The sequence below is a fragment of the Sturnira hondurensis genome, unplaced genomic scaffold (genome assembly GCF_014824575.4).
Source record: "Sturnira hondurensis isolate 20B ecotype Veracruz unplaced genomic scaffold, ASM1482457v3 Scaffold0004136, whole genome shotgun sequence".
NCBI classification, from domain to species: Eukaryota; Metazoa; Chordata; class Mammalia; order Chiroptera; family Phyllostomidae; genus Sturnira; species Sturnira hondurensis.
In genome coordinates, this window is record NW_028076767.1 from 5,261,127 (window position 1) to 5,287,436 (window position 26,310).

The 26,310-nt window shown below is 36.3% G+C and overlaps 1 protein-coding gene across 6 annotated transcripts in view; it reads left to right on the top strand.

The window, feature by feature from the left end:
* The window catches only part of ALS2 (alsin Rho guanine nucleotide exchange factor ALS2), a 73,459-nt gene that overhangs the window by 26,559 nt on the left and 20,590 nt on the right, over positions 1–26,310 (top strand). For 3 of the 6 annotated variants that reach the window (XM_037043595.1, XM_037043597.1, XM_037043596.1), the window contains exons 6-13: positions 681–849; positions 2,132–2,228; positions 7,821–7,898; positions 11,287–11,469; positions 13,339–13,510; positions 15,297–15,477; positions 17,409–17,474; positions 22,857–23,019. In XM_037043595.1, the coding sequence (XP_036899490.1) occupies positions 681–849; positions 2,132–2,228; positions 7,821–7,898; positions 11,287–11,469; positions 13,339–13,510; positions 15,297–15,477; positions 17,409–17,474; positions 22,857–23,019 (1,109 nt within the window). Of the gene's footprint in view, positions 1–680; positions 850–2,131; positions 2,229–7,820; positions 7,899–11,286; positions 11,470–13,338; positions 13,511–15,296; positions 15,581–17,408; positions 17,475–22,856; positions 23,020–26,310 lie in introns of those variants that run through there. The other 3 variants (XM_037043599.1, XM_037043598.1, XM_037043600.1) reach the window with 3 other exon arrangements.

Genomic DNA, 26,310 nt, shown 5'->3' on the forward strand with positions numbered 1-26,310 from the left:
CCCATGGTTTGCACCATTTTGTGCAAAGTTCCTATACTGTAATAAAATTTACCTTTTCTTCTCTGTCCCTTTTTCCTATACTTCTTCTGCTCAAGTCATTACACTTTCTTGTGCCACTGAGCACTTAAATTATCCTGCCTCCTAATTCTCATTGCCACTAGATTTTCAATCTATGCAAATAAAACCCATCGCCTTTATGAATTTGAGTATATGTGTATAAAGAAAGCCCATGAATTGTATTAAGTCTGAAGGAGAATCTTGTGCCAAAATTTTCTTATTCTTAAAAGTTCTCTACCATTTTATCTTTGAGATATTTTTTATCACAAATGTGGAATATTGATTTTTGTTACACAGAAATGTCATACAGAATAGGGTTCTATGGACAGATGTTTGGAAGGGGCCTGGATTAGACATATATAAGCAGGGCTTTTAATCGCAGGACTTGTCAGTCCCTTTAGTATGTTAATATATGTGTGACTTTACAGGCTGGTAGTGGAGGACAGTGTAATAGGCAGCATTTGCCAAACTCATTTGACTATTTTTGCAGAGAGCATATAGAATAAGCTTTACAAAACCATGTTAGTGTATTTCTTTGAAAATCAATAGTTTATCAAAATGATATCTCTTTCCCCTCCCCGACTCCTCATCGGCTCCCTCACCCTGTCTCTGGTTTGTTTCAGTTTCCCCCAGGCTGCTAAGAAAAGCTGCACGGGTGAAAACACGGACGGTGGTTCTAACTCCTACTTATAGTGGAGAAGCAGATGCACTGCTGCCTTCTCTGAGAACAGAGGTGTGGACATGGGGAAAAGGGAAGGAAGGGCAGCTGGGCCATGGCGATGTTCTGCCTAGGTGAGTGCTGTCAGTATTTACTGTTAGGAAGTGACTTAAGTAACCTGTCTCCTACAAAGATCTCTAAATCTTTATTTCATCATAGAGCAAATGTGGTCTCTTCTAGTTCAGAATTATTATACACTATTAACTCTGATTTTTAAAAAAGCTGTCATCTTAGTCTTGAGTTTGTTCCTAGCAATAAAGGACTTAAATATGCATGGTGTACCTTTCCATCCCATCTTCGATGTACAGGGTGGGGCAAAAGTGGGATTACAGTTGTTTGTATAAAAAAATAATACAATAATTAAGAGAGAATAATGCAAGAATAAACTGCATTTTGTTTATTCAGTTTGTACACAATTGTACAAACCTACTTTTGCCCCACCCTGTATATTCATCTTGAAACAGAAAAGCGTGTTTGGGATAAGGTTGCATTTCATTGAATGATTCCAATTTTTAACATAAGGAAAGAACCAACATTGTTTTAGCCTCAAAGGTATTTCTCAGCTGCTGCCAGAACAGCTATAACCACAGTATTAAACCATGTCTGCCCACATACCTCAGGGAAAAACTGTTGTTTAAGGGGAACTCTTATGATATTAACAAATTAGACATTTGTCAAGGTGTACAAATTGAATGATTATCTAAAACAGTCAGTTAATGTCTCTATTCTTAGCAGAGTGTAGGCAACTGTGGCATTAAAAAAAGAAGACTTAACTCCTCCCTGTGGTTGTATTTCATTGTGTCCTAAGTAGTCTCTCTACCACAACTCATTTAGAAGTTATATGATTCTTTGTGTGTGTGTGTGTGTGTGTGTGTGTGTGTGTGTGTACTTACATTCACATTTTTTTAAAGATTTTATTTATTTATCTTTAGAGGGGAAGGGAAAGAAAGAGGAAGAGAAATACCAATGTATGGTTGCCTCTCGTGCGTCCCCTGCCAGGAACCGGGAACTGGCCTGCAACCCAGGCATGTGCCCTGACTGGGAATTGAACTGCGATCGTGTGGTTCGCAGGCCCGCACTCAATCCACTGAGCTACACCAGCCAGGGTTTAGAAGTTATATGATTCTTAACATGTTCTGAATTATGGTGGTTAATTAGTGATTGAGAGACAAAGATTAAAACCATCCAAAATTACTTCCATGTAGGAGTAGCTTAAACATATATCCATCATTTTTATTTCACTGTTTTCTTTTGAAATATTTATTATTACTTGAAAGCACTTACTGTATAATTTGAGAAAAGTCTTGATTCTTTCCGCAAATACTTTGAGTTTGTGTGTGTGTGCTTTTCTTTAAGGCTTCAACCATTGTGTGTGAAATGTCTGGATGGGAAAGAAGTAATCCATTTGGAGGCAGGTGCTTACCATTCTCTTGCACTTACTGCAAAATCCCAGGTAGGAGGCAAACTATTGAAAGCTTACCTAAATTTCATGGAAGACCTGAATAACAAGATTAAACAGTATTTATTGAATATCTGCTGTGCGTCAGGCAACAATCTCATATTTCACTTGATCTCTTCAGTGTTTAAGGTTGCATAGCCGTATTTCCATTTTATAGGAAGATTTAGAGAAATTATGTAACTTGTCTAAAGTCACACATGTGATAGTAGAGTTTGGATTAAACACTGGTCTACCTGTCCAAGAATCTTTCTATAATGTGCTTTCATGTAAAAACAACTCAAAATTTTCTAGGGTATTGGTGAGTTTCCATAAGTAAGACACTAAAAAAGAAAACAAAGGCATTTTTCTCTTTTAAAATCGTGGGACCTGGGTACTTCCAGTTAAGATGGCTCTATAGGCAGACATGGCTTGTCTCTTCACACAACCACATCAGAATTTCAACTAAATTATAGAACAACCATCACGTCAGAAATCAAGTAGAATGGAAGTCTGACAACTAAGGAATTAAAGAAACCACAGCCATCCATACTGGTAGGATGAGCACAGATGTGGATAGTCTGGTCCCACACCCATGCGTGGTGAATAAAAATTCAGGAGGGATATTATGGGAGTGAGGAGTCCCAGCCCTACACAAGGCCCTGCAGCCCAGGATTCCAATGCTAGGAATTCAAGTCCCCACAACTTGTGACTGCAAAAACCAGCAGCACTTGTGTCAGTAGAAGAAAACTTCTGGAACCTCAAGTAGTTTCTCTTAAAGGACCCACACACTGACTCACCTCCCTAGACTTCCTCTGAGCTCCAGCATTGGGGTAATAGCTTGAAAGGGACCATTGGTATACAGAGAGAATCTGAAATATCTGGTATCGAGGTGAGCAGAGGCCATTGCCCCTTTTCTAAACTCTCCTCCCCACAGAGCTGGTAAGCTGGTGTCACCTGAGACTACATCAGCCTTGTTAACACTGTGTGACTGTGACCTGCCTTGGAGATCCATAGAGACTCTGCCTCACCCAACATAGGGGCCCATCCGAGTTGCTTTTCCTTGTGAATGGCTGGTTATGGGTCATGCTTCACAATTTCCTAAATCCTCTCCAAAATCAACATCCGGCTTCAGTGAATCCCAGGCCTGGCACTAACAGCAGCCAACCTAGATTAACAGGTTGGCTTTACCTAGGAATCTCCAAGCCCACCCAGCACAAGTAGCAGCCATCTCAGATTGCTTTATAGTTCAGGCAGGGTGGCTCTGGGCAAAACACAGGTGGGGGCTGACTTTGGCCTGCACCTCCTAGGAAACCCCAGTGCCAGGGACAGCTGTAGATCATGTCAGATCACTACCACACTGCCCCTGTATTGCTGATTCTCTGTGGAAGGTGGAAGTTAGTGGTCAGTAGTCACAGCCGGTCCTTGGAGCTAACCGGCCTGAGTAAGTCCCTCCTGACCTGCCAATAGCAACCAAGGCCTAACTACAAGAGGAGGGTGTACTCAGCCCACATGAAGTGCGTACCTCTAGTACTCAGCTTGGGTAATAGCAGAGGCTGTGCCATTGGTATCCTATAGGACACCTGCTACATTAGGCCACATTACCAAGACACGAAGTCCAAGCAGCTCTATCTAATTCATAGAAACAGACACAAAGAGGCTGTAAAAACAAGACAAAGAAATGTGGCCCAAATGAAAGAACAGATCAATATTCCAGAAAAAGAGCTAAACAAAATAGAGATAAGCAATCTATGAGATGTAGGGTTCAAAACACTGGTTATAAGGATGCTCATGGAACTTAGTGAGGACCTCAGCAGCATAAAAAAGGTCCAGTCAGAAACAAAGGATACACTAACTGAAATAAAGAAAAATTTACAGGGAATCAACAGTAGAATGGATGAAGCCAAGAATCAAAACAATGATTTGGAACATAAAGAAGCAAAAACAACCAATCAGAACAGCAAGAAGAAAAAAGAATCCAAAAAAAATGACAATGTAAGGAGCCTCTGGGACAACTTCAAGCAGACCAACATTAACATCATAAAAGTAACAGAAGGAGAAGAAAAAGAGCAAGACATGCAAAAACTTTCTGAAAAAATAATAAAAGAAAATTTACCTCATTTGGTGAAGGAACTAGAAATACAAGTCCAGGAAGCACAGAGAGTTCTAAATAAGGTGGATGCAAAGAGGTCCACTCCAAGACACATCATAATTAAAATGCCAAAGGTTATAGATAAAGAGAGCATTTTAAAAGCAGTAAGAGAAAAGCAGTTAGTTACCTATAAAGGTATGCCCATAAGACCGTCAACTGATTTCTCAAAAAAAATTTGCAGGCTAGATGGGAGTGGCAGTAAATATTCAAATTCATGCAAAGCAGGGACTTACAGCCAGGACTGCTCTACCCAGCAAAGCTATCATTTAGAATTGAAGGGCTGATAAAGAGCTTCCTAGACAAGAGAGAAATAAAGGTGTTCATCACCAAACCATTATTATGTGAAATGTTAAAGGGACTTATTTAAGAAAAAGATCAAAACTATGAACAATAAAATGGCAACAAACACAAATCTATCAAAAATTGAATCTAAAAAACAAACTAAGCAAATAAGAACAACAGAGACAGAATCATGGATTTGGAGAATGTTTTGATGGGTGCCAGATGAGAGGGGGATGGGGGATAATGGGTGGAGAGTGAGAGGATTAAGAAGTACAAATAGCTAGTTACAGAATAGCCACAGGGATGTAGAGTAAAGTGTAGGAAATGGAGTAGCCAAAGAACTTATATGTGTGACTCATGGACAGGAACTGCCTCCTTGGGGAATAGCCTGAGGGAGTTGGGGGGGGTGTGTTGGATATTGGTTGGAGGTGGGCAAAGAGAGAGAAATCAGAGGACAACTATAATAGCATAATCAATGAAATATATTTTTAAAAATAATTTGTGGAACCTGAAAGTGACCTCCAGAATCACTTAAAGCCAGGACCATATACATAAACCCTCCTTATAAAAGTAGTTGTTTTAAGTTATTCTTAAATATATACATATAATGATTCTTCATCATTTCTTTTATCTTTTTAGAAACAGTAACTGAAGGATTCTAAGCGCATTAAATATATTACTTTAAATTTCACATAGCAGGCTAGCCAAAAACTACCATAGCACAGATAAATAACTAGGAATATTAGGAAGGAAATGGATAATTTATTGTTATTAACATGATGAATCATCTAAAAGTCTTAAAGGTAAGAGATTAGGGATGTGGTTAGTTACAAAATAAACATAATTGCTAGCCTTCTTGTGTACACAAAGTAAAGCAGAAAACATGCCAATGAAAAAAGCAGTTCACAATTATAGCAAAAGTGTTAAGGAAATAGGAGTAGCCTTTGGAAATGTGTAGACCCTATATGACACAAACTCAAGAACTCTTCTAATAGGTCACGAAAGAAGATAGAAATAAAGGGAGAGAGGTTTTATTTTCAGATGAGGAGAGTCAGTGTTGCAAAAATGCTACTTCTTCCTCGATCATTAAATAAGTTCAGAGTAAATTCAGTACAATCCCCAAAATAGTCCAGTATGATATTTACAACTTCATAAAATGACCCCAAAACTATTCTAGTAGAGTGAAGTAGGCAATGAGCCACATAAATTCTGAAAGTGAATGGAAGGGGTGGATTAGAATTAGTCATATAAATATATTTTGAAAGTACAAAAAGATAGTGGAACAGAAATATTCCTATAGACTAGAAATAGACCCAAGTATATGGGATGAAAATGGGCATTTCAAATCAGTTGGAGAAACAAAACTAAGTGTTCCATAAGTGCTGTTGGAACCACTGGCATGCTATTTGCAGGAAAAAATTAAGATAGCTTTACATATTCTACTTCTGGATGAATTAAAGATGTATATGTTTACAAAATAGACCCTTACATGTGAAAGAACAAATTTAGGTGATTTGTAAGAAATAACCTTAGGAGTAGAAAAAGACATGACATCAAAATTAGAAATTAATAGGTAGAGATGATATGTTTGTCTACTTCATGAACAATCCTGAACAGCAAAAAAAAAAAAAAAAAACACCTACAAACAAAATTAAGATACATGAGAAATTGGGAAAAAACATTTGTAACATACATGATAAAATGTTATCTGATACATAGAGAAAAATTGTCATAGAATATTTGTATTCCATTCATGAAAGAAGGAATAGAAATGGCCAGCAATGAGTGAAAAGGTAGTTAACCACTTAGTAAACAAATTGAAATTGAAATAAGAGTAACATCTATTTCCCTATCACATTAGCAAGAATTGCATTTAATGCTAAGTGTTAGTGAAGATGTGGGAAAATGGTACATACATTGTGCTAGTGAGAATGTGCATGGGAATTTGCTGGAAGACAATTTGTCAGTATATATCAGAAATCAGAAATCATATTTATTGACCCACAGTTCCTTGCCTAGGAATTTATCCTAAGGAAATAGATACACAAATATGTATATTCAAAAATTTTAATATAACTTTATATTAACAATTTGAAATAAATTATTAATATATATACATATGAAGTAATTGACTAAACTATGCTCATAGTAAGGTTTTATGTAGTAATAAGTGATGTTGTAGTAATGAGTTGATGTCTATGCTTATTGACATAGAAAAAATGTCAAAGCATAGCATTAAGTAAAAAAAAAAATGGGTCACAAAACAGCATTAACAATATAGTCTCATTTTACACTTTACACTTTGTAGGTACACCTTATCTAGTAGGCATTAAAATTTATGGAAGCATACATTTGTGTGTTCCCAAAACAAAATAGTAGTTGTTTATAAGTAGTCAAATCACCAGTGGTTTTCACTTTGTAAAAATTTGTTTATACTGTCACATTCTTGCACATTGACCATGAGTTACTTTGATAATCAGAAGAAACAAAACTACTTTTATTTTACACATTCCCACTAATCTAGTTTTCCATTTTGTTTTGTTTTGGTCTATAGTGGAGCATCAGTACTTGTGTTTCTCCTTCAGTGACTTTTGTATGAAAAGGCTTTCTAGTCATTCCATAGTGCTCCTATACACAGAGCAAAAATCATGATTACTTTTTTTGGGCAGCACTTAGCTATCTTTTTATTACTTTCTTTATAAGCGACAGTATAAAATAATTTCCTGGGATTTAATCCTGGCTCTGCTACTTACAAATTAGTTTCCTATCTGGGCCAGTTTTCTTATCTGTAAAAAAAAGAATTATGAGAAGGAAACATTAGTTAACACACAGAAAGTATTAAGAACAATACCTAGCAAATAGTCAACACTTGAAAAAGTTATTGTTAACCACTGGACTCTGTCTTCCTCTGTACTCTATCTACCCATTTTCTATGGTTTTGTTTAAAATATATTTCTTAATATCTGTTATTTTAAAGAATAGAAAGGCTAGTGTAAATTACTAGTATAAGTAATTTGTGAAAAGACTTGTATAAGTAATTGATGTGTAACTATTGGTATATATATATATGTGTATGTATATATATATGTGTGTGTGTATGTTGTTATAAAGGTTCAGAATTGACATGCAAAGTCAGATTCACAACTCTTACGTACTTTCTTGTGGTTTTCTAACAGGTTTACTCATGGGGTAGCAATACCTTTGGTCAACTTGGGCATTCTGATTTTCCAACAACAGTCCCTCGTCTTGCAAAGGTACTTTTGTGAACTTGAAACAACTGTTATCAACTTATTCCAGAATTCTAGGTTATAACACTTTATATTTCTTAATGTCATGTTTTAAAACAAGATATTGAAATTTGTAACCTAAATGTGTTTTGATATACTTAATTTAAAAAATATATATGAAACCACATGTTTTCAAGCCAAATGTTATATTTTTGATGTGTTATATTTATGTTTACTGATGTGTTATATTTCTTCTTAGCTTCCACTGTTCATTGAACATTTATAGTTTTCTTTACCCTTATATAAAAGTAAAAATGATAAAGTTCTTTCTTTTAAAACAAGTGTTTCTAGGTAGTCCATGTAGACTTCTGAACTTTATACTACCAACTGCCTACTCTCTGACTTCTCACTCAGTTTTGGCTTTTACATAACATTATTTGGTGGTGTTATGTCTTGTTTTGGTTTCTTTTATATACATAGTCATGGTAGTAAAACCTTTTTTGAACCTTCTTGTTTTCTGTAGTGAAACAAAGTATAGATGATTTCTTCACTGCTGTGTGAATTGGTTTTAGTTTATGTAATGCTATGCAGATATTGGTCATTTCTAGTGTTTTTGATGCAATTATAGAAGAATGTTTCTCAACCTTGTTTTTCCCCAACACTCTGAAGAAATACTAAGTCCTCATCAATAGTACTGACTCCTTATGCAAGATTTGTTTTTTTTTTTTTGTGGGGTGGGGTAGTGAGTAGGGAGTATGCCTGGTGGTAGCCTAACAGAATAGAATATGGAGCTCATCATGTATTTGTGATTTGATTCTGGTATCTCCCGCACCCCAAGACATGCTCCCTGTATTCAAAGTAACGGAGACTAAAAAAGGATAGTTAGCCACAATCCAGTGACTCATGTTAATACATAGCCATGTATTCACCCATGTATTCAGTGTGCACTTGCATGTACCACTGTATGAGTTTTACATGCTGCCTTTTCTTCCAGCAGACTTAGTTTTCCTGGGAAGGAAAGATTTAAATAAAACATCAGGGAACAGTTATTACTTGTAACTCCAATCTTAAATGTTTTCATTATAAAACATTGTAATGGTAAGCTACTTAATTTCTGCTATTTTATCACTAACAAAGATATGATAAATCATTGTTCCTCTTTGTTCATTTGAATAAATTACAACATGTATTTATTCATACTTAGGAAGGTTTTGTAATGTAGCATGGAGACCCTGGAAATAAGTTTTTTATTTATCATCTTAGAGTCAGGCAAGAAAGAATAGAGTTTGTTAATGGGTTGGCCAAAAAGTCCATATGGTTATTTCTGGGGGAAAAAAGACACATTTTTCATTTTCACCAATAACTTTATTGATTTGGATATTTTGAGTATGTTGGCTGTCCTCTCACATGGCATAACATTGATTGTTTTCAGTTGATGTCTCTATTTGATTGCTATCAACTTCAGCTGGTCTTCCTGACTGTGAAACATTGTCCAGAGAGAAATCTCCAGCCCAAAACTTCACAAACCACTTTTGACATGTTTGATCAGTCGCAGCACCTTCACTATACACTGCACAAATCTTTTTTTTTTGCGTTTCAGTTGTGTTTTTACCTTTCTTGAAATAACAAAGCATAATATGCTGAAAATGTTGCATATTTTTTCATCTTCAACATTAAAACAGCTACACAAAAGTTTACCAGCTTTTTATTTTTTTTTAAATGCATGCTGAGCCCTGGCTGGTGTAGCTCAGTGGATTGAGCACAGGCCTGCGAACCAAAGGATCGCAGTTCGATTCCCAGTCAGGGCACATGCCTGGGTTGCAAGATAGTTCCCAGCAGGGAACACACGAGAGGCAACCATACATTGATATTTCTCTCCCTCTCTTTTTCCCTTCTCCTCTAAAGATAAATAAATAAAATCTTAAAAAAAATGCACGCTGATATGACAACTGTCACAATACAGTCTAACAAAATTGTTTGGAGTGAAATTAAAGACAACTAAGCACTACTAGAGCCATTTTAGGGAAAAAAACAAATGAACTTTTTGGACAACCAAATACAAGATTTTAGTTTCATTACCCTTTCAATGTATGTACAAAGATAGAGCGTTAGGAGTTGGCTTTTTTTTTTTTAATTTGAGAGAAGGATGAGAAAAACAACTTGAAGTCATTTTAATTAAAGTCAAGGTAGAGTGAGATCTGAATTAGTTTTGATTAGAGACTAAGAAGACTATTCTCTGGAGAAAAAAAACTCATTCCTTGTAAAAATAACGGTGAGTCAGTTTTCAGGAGAGCCTGAATTTGAGAAGATAATGTCCTGTGGGAGAGGACAGCTATAAAGTAGTTGAGATGTGCACACACATTCACTCACTCATTCATGCAGTCACCTAATGTAGTATTTGGAACCTAGCTAGACACAAAGAATCTAATAGAAGTTTTTATTTTGCTCATGGGTCTAGGAGCCTAGGAGACATGGCTGAAGTTGGATCTGGATGTTGGGGGCAGTAGTTTTCATAGCAGAACACTTTCCTCAAATGAAATCTTATGTGGAATTCCATACATAAAACAGATACACATAGAACTACTTTTGTTGAAGAGTGGAGAGGGGTGGCGACAGATCCCTGGCACCTGCCTTTCCATGGTGGCTCCTGAATCACTAAGTGGAATCCTAAGGTTTGAAAACTATTAGTTTAAGACATACTTTGCCACACATCAGAATCACCTGGAAAGCTTGTTACAGATTGCCAGGTCCCAACCCCCAGAAGCTCTGTGGCTGCAGAGTCTGCATTTCTAACATATTTCTAAGTATTTGCTGCTGCTGCTGCAAAGATGACTTGTGAACCACTGGTCTAGGGGATCCATGCAAATAAAATTATAAGGGGGTCCTGTCTGTTTCAGCATCCCAGGGTTTGGCACAGTGAAGTCACATCAGAGAGGTAGTGAGTTCCCAGTGGGAAAACTGAATTTTAGCATTCAGTTGGCCAGAATGGAATTTAGCCTTGTTAGATTTTTTTTTTAACCCTGAGTTTTGTGCACACAGCCAAATGAGAACATACAAAGGTATGTGCTAGCTATTGGAATAAGATTTTAGAAGTTTCTGATCTTCCTGACTGTAGTATAGGCCAAGTCCTATGGGGACTTCAAAAAATCAGATCTGTGTTTTTCTTAATTCCAATTATTTAGATTTTTATAAAAACAATCCAGTTCTAAATTAAAAACTAAACAAAGGATTTCTTCTTACCCCTGTGTCTGTTCTGCATTTGGTTAGGTACATTGCCTGATAAATTTTGCCCTCTGAGATATAATTGACTTTGCACCACACTTGTTTAAGTAACCTAATATTTCAGTTCCTGTGGATCTGAAGTTCTTGTCTTATTCCTTCATCTTGGACAGACAGTATTTTGCTGTCGTTGCAGGTAAACGGTAAAAATGGAGTCTGGAGTGTAGCTGCAGGCCAGGATTATTCCCTGTTTTTGGTGGATACAGAAGACTTCCAGCCTGGGTTATATTACAGTGGCCGACAGGACCCTGCAGAAGGTGACAACCTTCCAGAGAATCACAGTGGTACTAAGACTCCAGTACTTCTCTCCTGTAGTAAGGTGAACAGGAATTAGATCCTAAGGCCACATTCTATAGCACACAAGAAGTATTTTGTTTTTGTTATTTGTATGTATACCTGTTATTAAGTATCTCTGACTGCTGTGTTTAAAATTGCAAGCCCCGCCCTGGCCAGGTGGCCCAGTTGGTTGGAGCATCATCCTGTGCACTGAAAGGTTGCAGGTTGGGTTCTCGGTCAGGACACTGTGGAAGGCAACTGATTGATGTTTCTCTCTCACGTTGGTGTTCTTCTCCCCCATCCCTCTCTAAAATCAGTAAACATATCTTCTACTGAGGATGTAAAAGAAAAAGTTGCACTCTCTCTCCTTCATCCCTTATCTCCTTTTTCTGACTTATTTCACTCCATGCTGCCTGTCACCATCTAATACACTATGTAATTTACTTACTCCATATATTGTTTGTCCTTAACTTTAAGATTCATAAGAGTAGGGCTTTTAGGATTTCTTATTTACTTCGTATCCTTGTAGTAAATACTTTATAAAGGCTTGTTGAATTAACACCCTCATGTAGGAATATTAAAAACTACATTTCATGGTCATGTTTCCTGACTACATTTGTGGATCTCTCAGAGATGAATGTGAATATAAAGAGACTAGATGAATTTTTAACTATAAGTGGGAAGTAAAAGTTTCAGGGGCCTGACAGTCCACCCACAGTGCTCTGTTTATCATCGCTTCCCTGTTTCTCTTAGCTTTTCATTTTATTTACTACTGTTTATCTCTTCTTCATTTGTTGATCTGAATTTCTTTGCTTTCCTACTTTCTAACTCTGTCATAAACTTAAATCATTGGCCTGTTTCTGTGTCATCCCCTCCCCCCACCCCCCACTAAGGTAACTCACCGTGTCAAAGTGATGTGCCTCCAGGAAATTAACCTTCAAAGCTAGTACATTCTGGATTTCTTACTCCTATTGAATAATATATCCTATGGACTTTTTTTTTACCCTTCGTTTTTTCTGACTAAACATGTGAGCTATGAATGTTACAGAGACAAGATCTTTCTTACTAAAGGCAACACTGGCCAAGATTTAGCTCTTAACCTATGTATATATATATCCTGTTATGCCAGACATACTAATTGACTCTTTGTAGTTGTTGGCCCTGACTCCACATTCCCCATCCAAGATGCCACAGTCCAGATAAAGGATGAAATATCCTAATGAAAGGGATGAGGCTGAAATGTGCCTTTAGTTACGATGGAATTTTAATAGGCTGTTGGGTCTGCAGCTTGGTCGCCTAGTTTAATAGTGATATGTGATGAAGACATTGAATGTGTTTCTTTAGTGGTATCATAGATAAATGAAAAAAGTATCTTTTAAAGAAAGTCCCTGTATGTTGTAAAGTATTTTTAAGAGACAAGATAACTCCCAAACTTTTGATATTTTGATCTATAGCAGATTCTTCTCTGCTCTCATTTATCCTTTTTTATGCAAAAAGGAGTCCTGAGACATGTATCCACATCATTTGGATTTTTGTCTGTTTAGGATATATGTCTCTGGTTCTAAACGCATGTAATATAAAGTAAAAAGGTATTTTGGCCATAAATAAAAGTATTGTACATGTAGTTATATATAGATCCAGGTATATATATAACAGTGGTGTACTGATAAGCCATCTCTAAAATTCAAATCAAAGCAAGACCAAAAAGCAGTGGTTTGTAGTGTTTGCCATTGGAATGGGGGGTAATTTTATTATTGCCAATTTGAAGCTCCAATGGTTTCATTATCAACTTGCAAAATTCCTGAATATTTACCAGTTGGCTCTTGCCAGGTGATATAAGCCACCGCTAATGCTCAAATTGCTACTAGTAAGTTATATTTTATCTTTAATCTTTTTTTGTCCTCTGTTTTAGCTTGGATATATAAGTAGAGTGACGGCAGGAAAAGACAGCTATCTGGCCTTGGTGGACAAGAACATTATGGGATATATTGCCAGTCTCCATGAATTGGCTACTACGGAAAGACGGTTTTATTCAAAACTTAGTGATATCAAATCTCAGATTCTTAGGCCTCTTCTCAGTTTAGGTAAGTGGAGCGCTCTTATCTGTTCTTCCTACATCACAATAAAACCTTTGAGTTATGGTTTATTCCTTTCTTTTCATTCTCTTCTTTCTGTACACAGGCAGTCAACACCTTAAAAACTATTCCCACTTTTTCAGTAGCCTAGCTACCACGGCCCTAGCGTACCACTCCCAGAGCCCCTTGTACTTGTGGAAGTAGAAAGTGGAGCTTTCCAAATACACATGCCAGAGAAGCAGGAACAGCTTTTTGGGAAAGTAGATCTTAGGCACTTAGACTTCTAAACAATATTTCTAGCCCCAGCAGTCCTAAGATATCTTAGATTATACTACTCTAATTTTTCATTTTTTTTTGTTTTAGCTCTTAGAATTATGTCAAATAGAGATTCATTTGGATTTACATGTAGTCTCTTGAAATTGTTGATAACTATAATAGTTAGGGTCTTATCCCACATTAGCATGAATTGAGTAAATCTGTTTCCTTTTCTTAGCAATAATCAGCTATGAAGAGGATTGAAGGTGAGGAGATATTACCAAGGAAAAGGACTATGATGGTCCTGGAAAGTGTGCTACTGTCCGGATATGCTAGGTACCTGGGGCCTCTAGGAGGTTAGAAAAGAGTACCAAGTGGAGATTGGAGGGGGCAGCTATTAAACTTGCCTTTAAAATTTTTTCTAGGTTTGGCCTTGCACTCAGCAAATGGAGAGAAAGTTTTCTTTCTCTTTCCTTCCCCTGTATTCTTTGGCCCCCTCTGAGGACCCAGAATTCAGGCCAATACTCTAGTAATTAAATGCTACCTTGTTAGTATATCAGCTTTTCCACATTAAGGTGACATTGGCTTTTATGGACAAGCTCATTGTTTTTAGTGGGAAAACATCTACTTTTCAAATAACTAACTCAGTGTTTCCTTTTTAAGTTGGAGAGTATCTGCATTTTTTAAAAAATGCATTGTTTATTTAAATGTTGTAGAAGGCCCTGCTCTATAAATCCTCTTCAGTGGGTGGACCCAATACCCTAGGACTTTGGCAAGGGAAAGGAAGCAATCCAAGCTGCAGACTTTCCTGCATTGCTTCAAAAGGAAAGTGCAGTCTGCCTTTTCTCTGTCCTGTGTTCTGATTTCTATGTTGGTCTTACCCGGTCTGCCCATCAGCCTCACTACTTGGTGAGAAGTCCTAGAAATTAGGAGTTTTGGAGTGGGAAAAAGCAAATAATCTCCTGATACCCTCTGTAAAGTTTAGAGCAACCTGGGTAGTCAGGTTTTTGGATTGCCCTCTCTGTACTGAAGTGTTGGGCTTGTCCAAGGGACAAGTTGAACAGAAGTCAGTACAAGAAGTTGAAAATGTTAGCAAAGATATAACTACTTCAAGTAGTTATGAGTTTAATTTTTGGCTGTCACTAATTGTTACATGAAATTAGACAGTCCCTTTCTCATGGCTTCAGATTACTTATCTTCAAAATGAGAGGAGAGTTGGATTAGCTCAGTGGTCCTTAAATTTGGCTGGTCTTCAGAATTACCTGGAAAACTTTTCTTTTTAACATACCTATCCTGGGGTCTTAACCCTGGCCTCCTGAGTCAGAACCCATGAGATCAATGTGAATGTGTTTTTAACAAGTTCCTCAAATGACTGGATTCTGTGATTTCTAAAGTTGCCTTCTTTAATACTGTGATTATTTGGGTGAATACATCTCAACATGTTAAGTATTTTTTAAAAAGGGGAATTCATAATCTTGATCATACGGAAGTATTCAGGTAATGAATCTTTGTTATCATCACCATCATCATTTTGTTACAGAAAATTTGGGCACCGCAAGTACTGTCCAGCTGTTGCAAGAGGTGGCAAGCCGATTCAGTAAGCTATGTTACCTAATTGGTCAGCATGGAGCCTCCCTGAGCAGCTTCCTTCATGGGATAAAGGAGGCCAGGAGCTTGGTCATTCTGAAGCATGCAAGTCTCTTCTTGGATAGTTATACAGAGCAAGTATCCAGTCCCGTGTCATGTTCAGTCTCTGCAGGGTTCTTCTGCCTAGGAGAACAGCTCCTTAATCAGAAGAGACTAGATTAGGGAGAGTGATATAAGGTAATAGAAATTGCAAAGCAGTATTTTAATCTTAAACCAATTATAGTTCTGCACTGCTAAAATTTTGGTTTTCTCTAAGGGGAAAAAAGGTTTAAAAATAATTCTCATATTTCCTTCTATATTCTAGCAGAATGATTGATAGTATACTTTACATAAAATGTACTATAATAAATATGAATATGTAAAAATTCCCTTTAGAGAACAAATTTGTTAAGTATATTATACTAAAATTTGAGGAAATAAGTAAAATTGTTTTAAGATTACTGATTGTAAATATGAAGTTGTTCCAATGTCTGGTTTTACTGTTGTGCAAATAGAAAGTTTAAAAACCAAGCTGTCTTTAAAATAAAGATATTCCCTTAATAAAACTGAGGATAGTTATCTAGGCTCTTTTCATGTTTTTCAAGTAAAGTATCCCAAATGAATATGAAACTTTAAATATTTCTCACTTCTCCGAATTTGAATTTTGACATTATGATATAGGACATAATTTAAATGTTATTTTAATGTATATTAATTGTTACTGTTGATCTAAAGGAAAGGTTTTCTCCTTTGAATACCCTCTAAGGGCCAGACTCTGGGTGAAGCTCCCAGACCACAGCAGCCACAGTGCAGAGGCAATAAAAAGCACCAGCCTCTAGTTCATGTTCTGTTGGTGTTCTGCTTAGGTTATGTATAATATAAATAATGTAGGTTTATTGTAGAAAACTATGCAAACAAAGGTAATCAAAAGATCTTTATGTCACCCATAACCTTCATCAGAAATAACCATTGTTTATCATCTTAATGTATTTTTTTATTTAACATACATGTACAAATAGATGTATGTGATTTTAATTCTAAGCCAAGTTTAATATACTTGAAGCTGTGTCTGAAAGGAAAGGCCCTGATTGGAGTCCTTTAACTCCTCATCTTTCAGACATAAAAATAACATAATTTGATATCAATTTACTTTTTAAGCTAAATTTTGTGTGAAGGTTTTGGTTTTATTAGTATAATTTTTCTTTTTTGACTTGTATTCATTGCAGTCTGTTCTTTTTTCTTGTTATACTTCAGAATTTATGCTCAAAATGCTTTTTATTTTGATGTGATAGGCTATTTTTAACAAATTATATAGATGGAGTAAGAAAATTTTATTTGTAAATTTTAAAAATTATTTTTAATTGTGGTAAAATACATGTAACAGAATTTACCATTTTAACTATTTTTAACTGTTTATTACCTTGGGCTATTTTTGATCTTGCCTTCTCTTTCAAAGGCAGTTGATTCCATTTGCCAGCCCAGCAGCATAGAAAAAATGTACATGGTTCAAAGCATTATATCAAGAGTTAATCTCTAGCAGTAGATCAGTACTTTAACCAACATTTTGTAATGCTGTTTCACTCAAGCTTTTAAAACATATTTTCTTACCGTTTCATCTCTGTTCTTTATTTCTGAAGACTTAATTGGAAAACCTAAAGTGCAGATTAGAGAAGTTTTTCATTAAAAATCCAACAATTTTGATCATACTTTCTCAAATTTAAGTCACAAAGTAAAATCTGCCCGATAAATTCTGGTAACTTTTGCATAACTTTGAGTGTTTTTTAAACTTCCTATTATGTTAACAGCTTTACTAAAATGGTTTTTTTCCTCCCCTGATTATTGTGATTATTGCATGACCTGCCCTTCTCTTCAGTCCTTTATAGTTCGTCAGTGTGGACTTCACAAAAGTGCTGAAACTCACTGGTGAGGTACCAAGAAGTATCCATTCTGGATGCTTGTTCAGAAACTTCAAAGAACTAATGTACATTTTAACACTAATGTACATGTGTTTTCTTTTTTGCTTAAGGTATTGTACATCTATTACAAATTTCCTGGTTATGGGAGGATTCCAGCTTCTTGCTAAGCCTGCCATGTAAGCATTCTGTTACCCTTCTATCAACCAGAGGTCATGTTGTGAAGTGTTTTGTGTTTTTGAGTGCCCATGAATAGCTTTTACCCGGTTATTTTTCCAAATGAATCAAAATGTAGACTTTTACTAACTCTTATAAAGTGTGGGTGTTAGTAGCCTCTGATTAACATTGGAAGTAGTGTGGTATTGAAAAAGCCAAGAAGACAAGATCTGAGACTTAGACAAGATCTGAGACTCAGACAAGATCTGAGTCTTTCTTTATTGCTACCGCGTATTATTTCTGGCAGCTCTCTTCACCAAATTGAACTTAACTTTTTCCTCTGAAAAATGGGAATGTGTGTGTGATGCTACATAGAAGAGTACATAGTGTTGCACAAGTATAATGTTTTTGCATTCAGCTTCTGGAAAAGTAATAGATATCAAAGTCCCTTACATAAGGCCAATCATTCCAAACTGTGCAGTTTCTCAACAAGTGTTGACATACAACACAGGCAGGTTAAAAAAATTAGTCAAATGTTTATGTTAACAGGAAACATTTCAAATATGCACTCATGACCCAGATTTAATAGATGTTAATGTCTGCCATGTTTACTTTTGATCTTCTAAAGGGAACACTTAATATTTCACCATTAAATATGATTGCCTTAGATTATTGGTAGACATCATTTGTAGGGTTTAAAAGCTCTCTTCTATTCCTAAAAGTTGAATAGGATTGATTTTTTAAATATTAAAAGTAAGATCATTGGTCTCTATGTTTTTAATATATTGCTGGATTTGATTTACTGATATTCCAGATTTTTGCTTTTTTTTTTAAGATTTTATTTATTTATGTATCTTTAGAGGGGAAGGAGAGAGGGAGAGATACATCAATGTATGGTTGCCTTTTTTGTGTATCCCCTGCTGGGAGTTGGCCTGCAACCCAGACATGTGCCCTGACTGGGAATCAAACCACGATCCTCTGGTTCGCAGGCCTGTGCTCAATCCACTGAGCTACACCAGCCAGGGCGTAAGATTTTGCATTTTAATTGAATATGAGATGTTCTTTCTTTCACCCAATTGTGGTGAGAGGTTTGCACTAGCAATTATAAAATGAGTTGCGGGGCTTTCTCTCTTTTTCTGTTTTCTGGAATAGTTAGCAAGAGATTGCAATTCTCTATATTTGGAAGATTTGGTAGAATTCTGGAACATTTGGTAGAATTCTGGAACATTTGGTAGAATTCATCTGTAAAAATGTGTGGTCTTCCTGGAGTGTTTCCTATAGGGAATTTTTAAACTACTGATTTGGTTTCCTATTTTTTTAAGATTTTATTTATTTACTTTTAGAGAGAGGGGAAGGGAGGGAGCAAGAGAGGGAGAGAAGCATCTATCGGTTGCCCTGACTGGGGACCGACCTCTCAACCCAGGCATGCGCCCCTCTCTAGGAATTGAATAAACAGCCTTTCACTTTGTGGAATGATGCCCAACTAACTGAGCCACACTGGTCAGGGCATGATTTGGTTTCTTTAATGAATAGATCTGTTCAGGTCTTTATTTTTTCTCATGGCTTTAATTATTTTATTTCAATTTTTCTGGAAAATTGATCATTGCATCTTTGTTTTTAAATGTATTAGCATATTATTCCTATGATTATCTTAAGATATTTTCACCTCCATAGTAACTGTAGCTGTGCCCCTTATTTCTGTTCATAATATTTATTTGAACCTTTTATCTTTTTATCCTGGTCAGTCTTTTCAGAAGTTTATCCCTTTTTATTATTCTTTTCCAAAATTATGCTTTAGTTAATATTTTCTTTGTTTTCTACTTCATTAACTTTTGCTTTTTATCTCCTTCTGCTTTCTTTGTGTTCACCTTCTAACTTCTTGAGTTTAGCACTTAGTTTGGTAATTTTTCAATCTTTTTAATATTTCTAACGTGTTTAAAAGATTTTATTTATTTATTTGTAGAGAAGGAAAGGGAGGAAGAAAGAGAGGGAGAGAAACATCACATTGACCGGTTGCCTCTCACATGCTCCTAACAGAGACCTGGCCCGCAACCCAGGCATGTGCCCTGACCAGGGAATCGAACTGGTGACCTTTAGGTTTGCAGGACGATGCCCAACCCATTGAGCCACACCAGTCAGGGCTCTAAGTACTTATATAAGGTTATAAATTTTCCGCTAAGTGTTGCTTTAGCTTTATTTTAAAAGTTTTAATGTATTTTGTTTTGATAGATTTCAGTAATAATTTTTTTAAAATTGCCATCATGATTTCCTTTTCAGTTCCTATCATGTGCTCATTTATTTCCAAAATATAGGGGTTTGGCCTTCATTTTTTTAAATGACAGGTTAAGAGTGTTATATTTTAACCTTATGTAGTAATTTTAAAATCCTTAATCTTGGTATTTTGTAATATGATGACACCATCTCTACTCTTTTACTTTCAGCCTTTCTACATTGTATTATAATATTTTTGTATATTTCTTGTAAGCAACAGATGGATGGACTTACTACTTTGGTATTTTTTCAGTTGTCTGTATATTATAATGATTAAAAGTGTAGGTGGAATGCTGAATCTTGAAGAAAATAGGAGAAAATGACTGCCAAAGCAGTAATTAAATGACGCAGAAAGTGAATAGTTATTTTACAAATAGTAATTCCTGGAGAAAAGCAACTTTAATTACAGGAGAATGCAAAATTGGTGGATACATGTGGCAATTTAAATGGTGAAGCTTCTGGACTTAAAGGACTGTGGCAGTTGCTGACCCTGGTGCCTTATTTTACTTTATGGTTAACCTTTGGTATTTCAGAGTTGAGTTCGTAGTTTTGTACTTAAGAGTTGACCAGACTTCTTAAGTGAGAGCAGTGAAATCGGGTGATGTAAGCGACAGGTGCTGGCTAAAGCCTGGGCAGAGGGAAGGCAGTGAATGAATACTGGGTGACTCCGGGCCGTGGCAGCAGGTGGTGAATCTGGATTTGCGCAGCATTTCCCAAGCAGTGGTTTGTGAACCCCAGGGTCTTACATGGCTAAAGGCAGTAATAATGTGTTTTTCAACTTCTGCTTATGGAGTCAATATTTAAGTTATTTTAAAGAATTTATTTGAAAAGAGAACAGTGTGAGAACCTCTAGAGCACAGCTGGTGAGCCCAGCTGGCAGTGTGGATCTTGGATAATAATGCTCAAGCTCTCATCACTTAGCTGGTTTGTCACTTAGCTGCTTACTTCAGGCTAGCCCAGTGGTTTGATCATTCTCCAGGGTTAATAATAATAGTGGTATTAGTATTGTAAAATATGCATAACGTAGTACGTACCATTTTACCATTCCTAAGTGTACATTTCTGTGGCATCAAGTATATTCACATGGTTTTATGAACCATCCCCATTACCTACAAACAAAACTTTTTTTAGCATCCCCAACAAAAATTTTGTACCCATTAAACAATAACTTACCTTTCCTCTCCCTACACAGCCCCCAATAACCAATATTCTGTTTCCTGTCTATGAATTTGCCTATTCTATGAGTGAGATCATACATTTGTCCTTCTGTGTATGACTTATTTCCCTAAGCATAAGGCTTTCAAGGTTCATCTATATTGTTGAAAATACCAAAATTTTATTCCATTATATGGCTGAATAACATTTTGTTGTATATACACAACGTATTTTGTTTATCCATTCATCTTTTGGTGGACACTTGAAAAGCAGTATTGCCCCATTTGATCAAAAACTCCCAAGAGAAGCTAAGCAGAGGATCTGGTTCAGATTTCCTTAGAGAGTACCAAGGCCTCTGCTGGGAAAGACTGTAGGCAAGGAAATGAGTGAGTCCTGAGAAGTAATAGGGCTCCCAAGAGTTGGAATGTTTCTGTCTAGTACAGGGCATTTGGGAGAACTGTCGGCAGGGGGGTGTGTGCACCATGTAGAACCTCCTCCTCTTGGGAGCAGGAGAGAGCAGAACACTTCTGAAAGGCACAAGCGAGTGTCCTCAGATGAGCTCAGCCACAGAACGTGGAGGTGGAAGTAGTAACATTTGCACAAGCCACGTATAAATAAAAATCTGGGCCGTGTGCCCCAGAGCACTCTCTCAGATCTCTTCTTAATTGCATTATAAAAGAATCCAATTTGTGCCATTAAACTTTTGGGTTCTTAGAAGTTATTACACATTTTTCCATCTTTCTGCAATAGTATGTCATAATTTCTGAATTAAACATATCTTTATTTCATAGTTCTTTAAGGAATTATAAAATGATTCATTCTTGCCTTATAGTCTTCTTGTGTGACATTGTCTTATTTGAGGCCTTGTAGCTAAGAATTATAATTCTTGTAAAGCACTCAGGGCCTGACACACAATTATTGCTCATTAAGTGGCAGATACTTAATATTTTGTCATACTGATTCTTGCTTTTTTATGAAAGTATTTTGGTCAAGTGAGTATAGTCTCAGTGGGCGATGATCAGCATTAAAATCTGCAGTAAAATTTTAATGAAGAACTTATGTATAAAATTGAATATAAAACTAAATGCTGGCCCTGGCTGGTGTGGCTCAGTGGATTGAGTGCTGGCCTGCAAACTGAATGGTCACTGGTTTGATTCCCAATCAGGGCACATGCCTGGGTTGTGGGCCAGGTCCCCAATTGGGGGCGTGCAAGAGGCAACAGATCAATGTCTCTCTCACACATCGATGTTTCTCTCCCTCTTTCTCCTCCTTTCCCCTCTCTCTAAAAATAAATAAAATCTTATTAAAAAAAAAAAAACCTGAGTGCTGGCTTCAGCTTTAAAATGCTTTTGAAGAGCACAGCATTGAAATCTTTGCATATCATTTGCTTTATTATTTTCTATTAATTATAGTACTGGTACCTATAATTTTTTATAACTCTTCATGTAATAAATTTAAATTTGGGTGATCAATAATTGAAGAATAAAGGAAGAAATTAGAAGTATTTTAATACTAATTCATTCCAGTGTTGTTGTGGCAAAGAACTTTGTTTTTCCTCCAGTATTTCTCTCTAGCCCAACTGATTAGAGCAATTAGCCTTGCCATTTATCACTATGACTTTTGGTTTGGAAATTAATAGGTAATGATATTAGCTGGTCTCCAGTTACTCCCTGAAACTGGGATGCATGATTTATTTTCTAGAATATGAGGCACAAGTCTGTGGTTAACCATCTCTGTTATAGAATTACTATTCTACAATTTGCTAGTTTTTGTACTTAAAATATCTCATTATACACAGGGAAATTGTTCTAATTATATCTGGCTTATTTTATTGTATTCATCATCTACTATTTCACAGCACCTAAAAATGTGAAAAAAATGTGAAAAAGGTAGGATCTAGTGAAATGTTTTTAATCAATACCATGCATGTTGTCATTACCAAAATGATTAGCTGAATCTCTTTTTTTTTCTACTTTCAGTGATTTCCTAAATAAAAACCAGGAGCTGTTGCAAGATTTATCAGAAGTGACTGATGAAAACACCCAGTTGATAGAAATACTGAATACTTTGTTTTTCATGCCAACCAGACGACTTCATAATTATGCAGAAGTCCTACTGAAGCTTGCTACTTGTTTTGAAGTGGTAAGCTCCCATGGGTACCCTCTTTGAACACTTGGGAAGCCAAGGATTATATTGTGTTTGTCTGGACTATGCCACCCCATAGTCTGGAACTCCACTAATTTAATATCTCTACATTTTTAATAACTATTTTTCTTAATAAAGGGAAATGAAAGAAAAACATATAGCTGTAGGTAAATCTAATTTTCTTTGCTGTGGATTTACTTTCAGGATGTTGTCAAGATGACTTGTACTCATTTTATGAAACCGTTCTAAAGTTGAGAGCCAAGTATGAGTGCTTCTCAATGAGTAGTTGTCAAAGTTTATTGAGTGCACACTGAGGACGAGTTACTAGAGCTCTTTACAACCCTGGCTTTCTGTATAAACAACACACACCTGTGAGGCAGTGGGGTTAACACCTGGCCTAGACTCAGGCTAGATTCATACCAGGTATCTGGGTCACCTTGGCATGTGCTGTGAGGAATCACAGTGTTGGAGAATTTCCTCATGTGTTAACTGGCCTACTTTCTATATAAAGTTAGGCAGAAAGTCCTAGAAAATTAGCACTACTCTAGTATGTGGGTGTATGGTAAAGCAGGTCCTAAGACATTTACCTTTGAAATTGTACTGAAATGTGTAGTTTCATATCATTTCCTGTCTAAAGAGCCCCAGAGAAGCTGTCATAACTTCAGGGTTCCTTATAGTTTAGAATCTTTTAATCTTTAAGTCCCTGTCTCCTTATCTGGATAGATTTCAGTCTCCAGAGTGACCCAAGAGCTGATGTGGGCTTCCTCATTTGGTCATACTCGTACTGTGGCCCTGCAGGTCTTTTCTTCAGTTTAACCCAAACTGGCTTAGTTTTAGCAATTAGTTTGAGCTAGATAAATAACCCAATGAGATACAGATTTTACCTTAATGTATCCTCAATCAATTAAAAACTCATCCCTCCTAGATCAACTTGGAATGTTCAAAGAGTCTGATACTGTACTATTTCCAGTCTCAATGTCTGAATTCTGTGTAAAAAATCCAGACTCCACAATCAGATGCCCATTTTTCTTTCATCTACCCAGTGTCCTACATGTTAGTTCAGATTCCCTGGAGGTGGCTCTCATATGCTTTATATTTTTTTCCTGAAACACTCCTATCTCCATCCTCTAATGGGGAACCTTCAATGCCTGGGTTAAAAGTCATTTTTTTCGTGCAAATGAAGTCCTCTTTGACTGTACCACACTTCCTTCCTTTCCCACCCCTTAAGAATTAGTTACTCCTTCCTCTGTGCTTTGCTACTACTTTCTCTCTCCATCATTTTCTTATCACATTATGCCAGTGGTCCTTAACCAGAGTTGAGGATCAAACTCATCTGTTGAAGTTTTCCCAAAACACATGACTATGTTCTGTCACTTCAAATGGCTATTTATTAAGTCTAAGATACAATTTAGATATATATATGTAAACATAACTAGGTAAAAATAATACCTAATATTTATTAAATGCACTTCCTGTGTCAGGTACTGTTCTAAGTATGTTATGTATATTTATTCAATCCCCATATTAATCCTGTGAAGTAGATTATTATTATTACCTCCTTTTGCAGACAGGAGGATTGAGGCACAGCTGAGAATTGGTAGAGCTAGAATTCACGTCCATTCACTCTGGCAGCAGAGTCTGTTCTTTTCATTTTACTATGTTGTCTTTTCTGATAGATAATCTGTTAACAAAATTACTGCATTATTCTGGTATGCTGTGTTTTTCTATCTTCTCTGCCTAGTTATACGTTCCCAGAACACAAACATTGTACCTTACTTATTTTTTTATCCCTAAAACTCAACAGAATACTCTATTTGTGGTAGAAACTGTTAAATGTGTCTTTCATTAAATGAAAAGAAAAAATGAATATGATTGACCCCCCAAAGAATTAGGGAATATAAAATAATTACTCATGAGTATACAAGATCATCCTTTCATCTTACCTTCTGCCCACTCCCCACAAGGCCCAGCAGTTATACCCTATCCCATGACTGGTTCTGCAGACCCCTGAGGAGTCCAGAGACCCATGCAGGAGGGCCGCAAGGTCCACCTGTTCCCAGGGCAGTGCTAAGATGTTTGCTTTTCTCACTGTGCTGTCATTTGTACTGACCGTGCGGAGGGAAGGTGAGCAAGACGGCTGGTTCCCGGGCGTGAGTCCAGGTGGAGGCACCAGCTGTAGTCATAGTCACTGTGTTCCTTGCTGCCGTGTATTTGCCATTAAAAAACAACTAAACAAAAAACATGCAGTTTCACTTAGGAATTGTTTTTTTTTAAATTAAAAAATCTAATTACAGTTGACATACAATATAATACTGGTTTCAGATATACAACGGTGATTAGATATTTACTGACTTACAAAATGATCACCCTGAATATTCACTTAAGAAAATAATCTTGATGAAACAGTAAAAATTATTTTTAACTTCAACCATTGAGTATACATTTTTTATTGTTATCTAATTGACATATCACATTATATTAGTTTTGGATTATAGTATGATGTTTCGAGATACGTGTACATTGCAGGTATCACCACAGTAAGACTAGTTAACGTTCATCTCCATACAGGGAAGCATGCAGCTTTCTAATGTTCTGCGTGATGAAATGGGAAGCCCACTTAAAGCAGCCCTGCTGCGTACCAGAGTAGGGAGTTTTCTCAAGGAAGAGTACAAGGTGGTGATTGTTTGAGTTGAGAGCTACTTTTTTTTTTAACTAGAAAGAACAGTTAAACGTTATTCAGATTTGGGTTTTTGACAAATATTTTCTCAAAATTGAGTTCATGATGAGCCTGTCACTTCAAGGAGAAAACTGACAGTATTTGTTGCCAGTGATAACATCTGGACTTTTAAACAAAAATTAAAATGTGGAAAATAGGTACATATCACTGTGAGCCTGGCAGTTTTCTAGTACTTAAAGTGATGAGATTGGCAGTATTAACTAACATGTGATTTTGTGTCAACATTTGGAAGATCTGCGTAACTCAGTGAACCAATATCCAAATGTCTAATCTACACGTTATAAAATCATGCATGGATAAGAGTTCTATTCAAAATGTAAGATGGACTGGTGTTTTTTTATGTAACAGGATACAAAAAGTTCACTCAATGTAGCTTCAAATTCTGCATTTCAGCTACTCTTTAAGAAATTATGGCACAAGTTTTGGTACAGTTTCAAAGGAGTCTCCACAATTATTTGAAATGGCTATTAAAATACTCCTCACTTTCCCAACGATATATTTTTATAAAGCCAGTTTTTTTCATATATTCAACCATAAAAGATTTTTTTAAA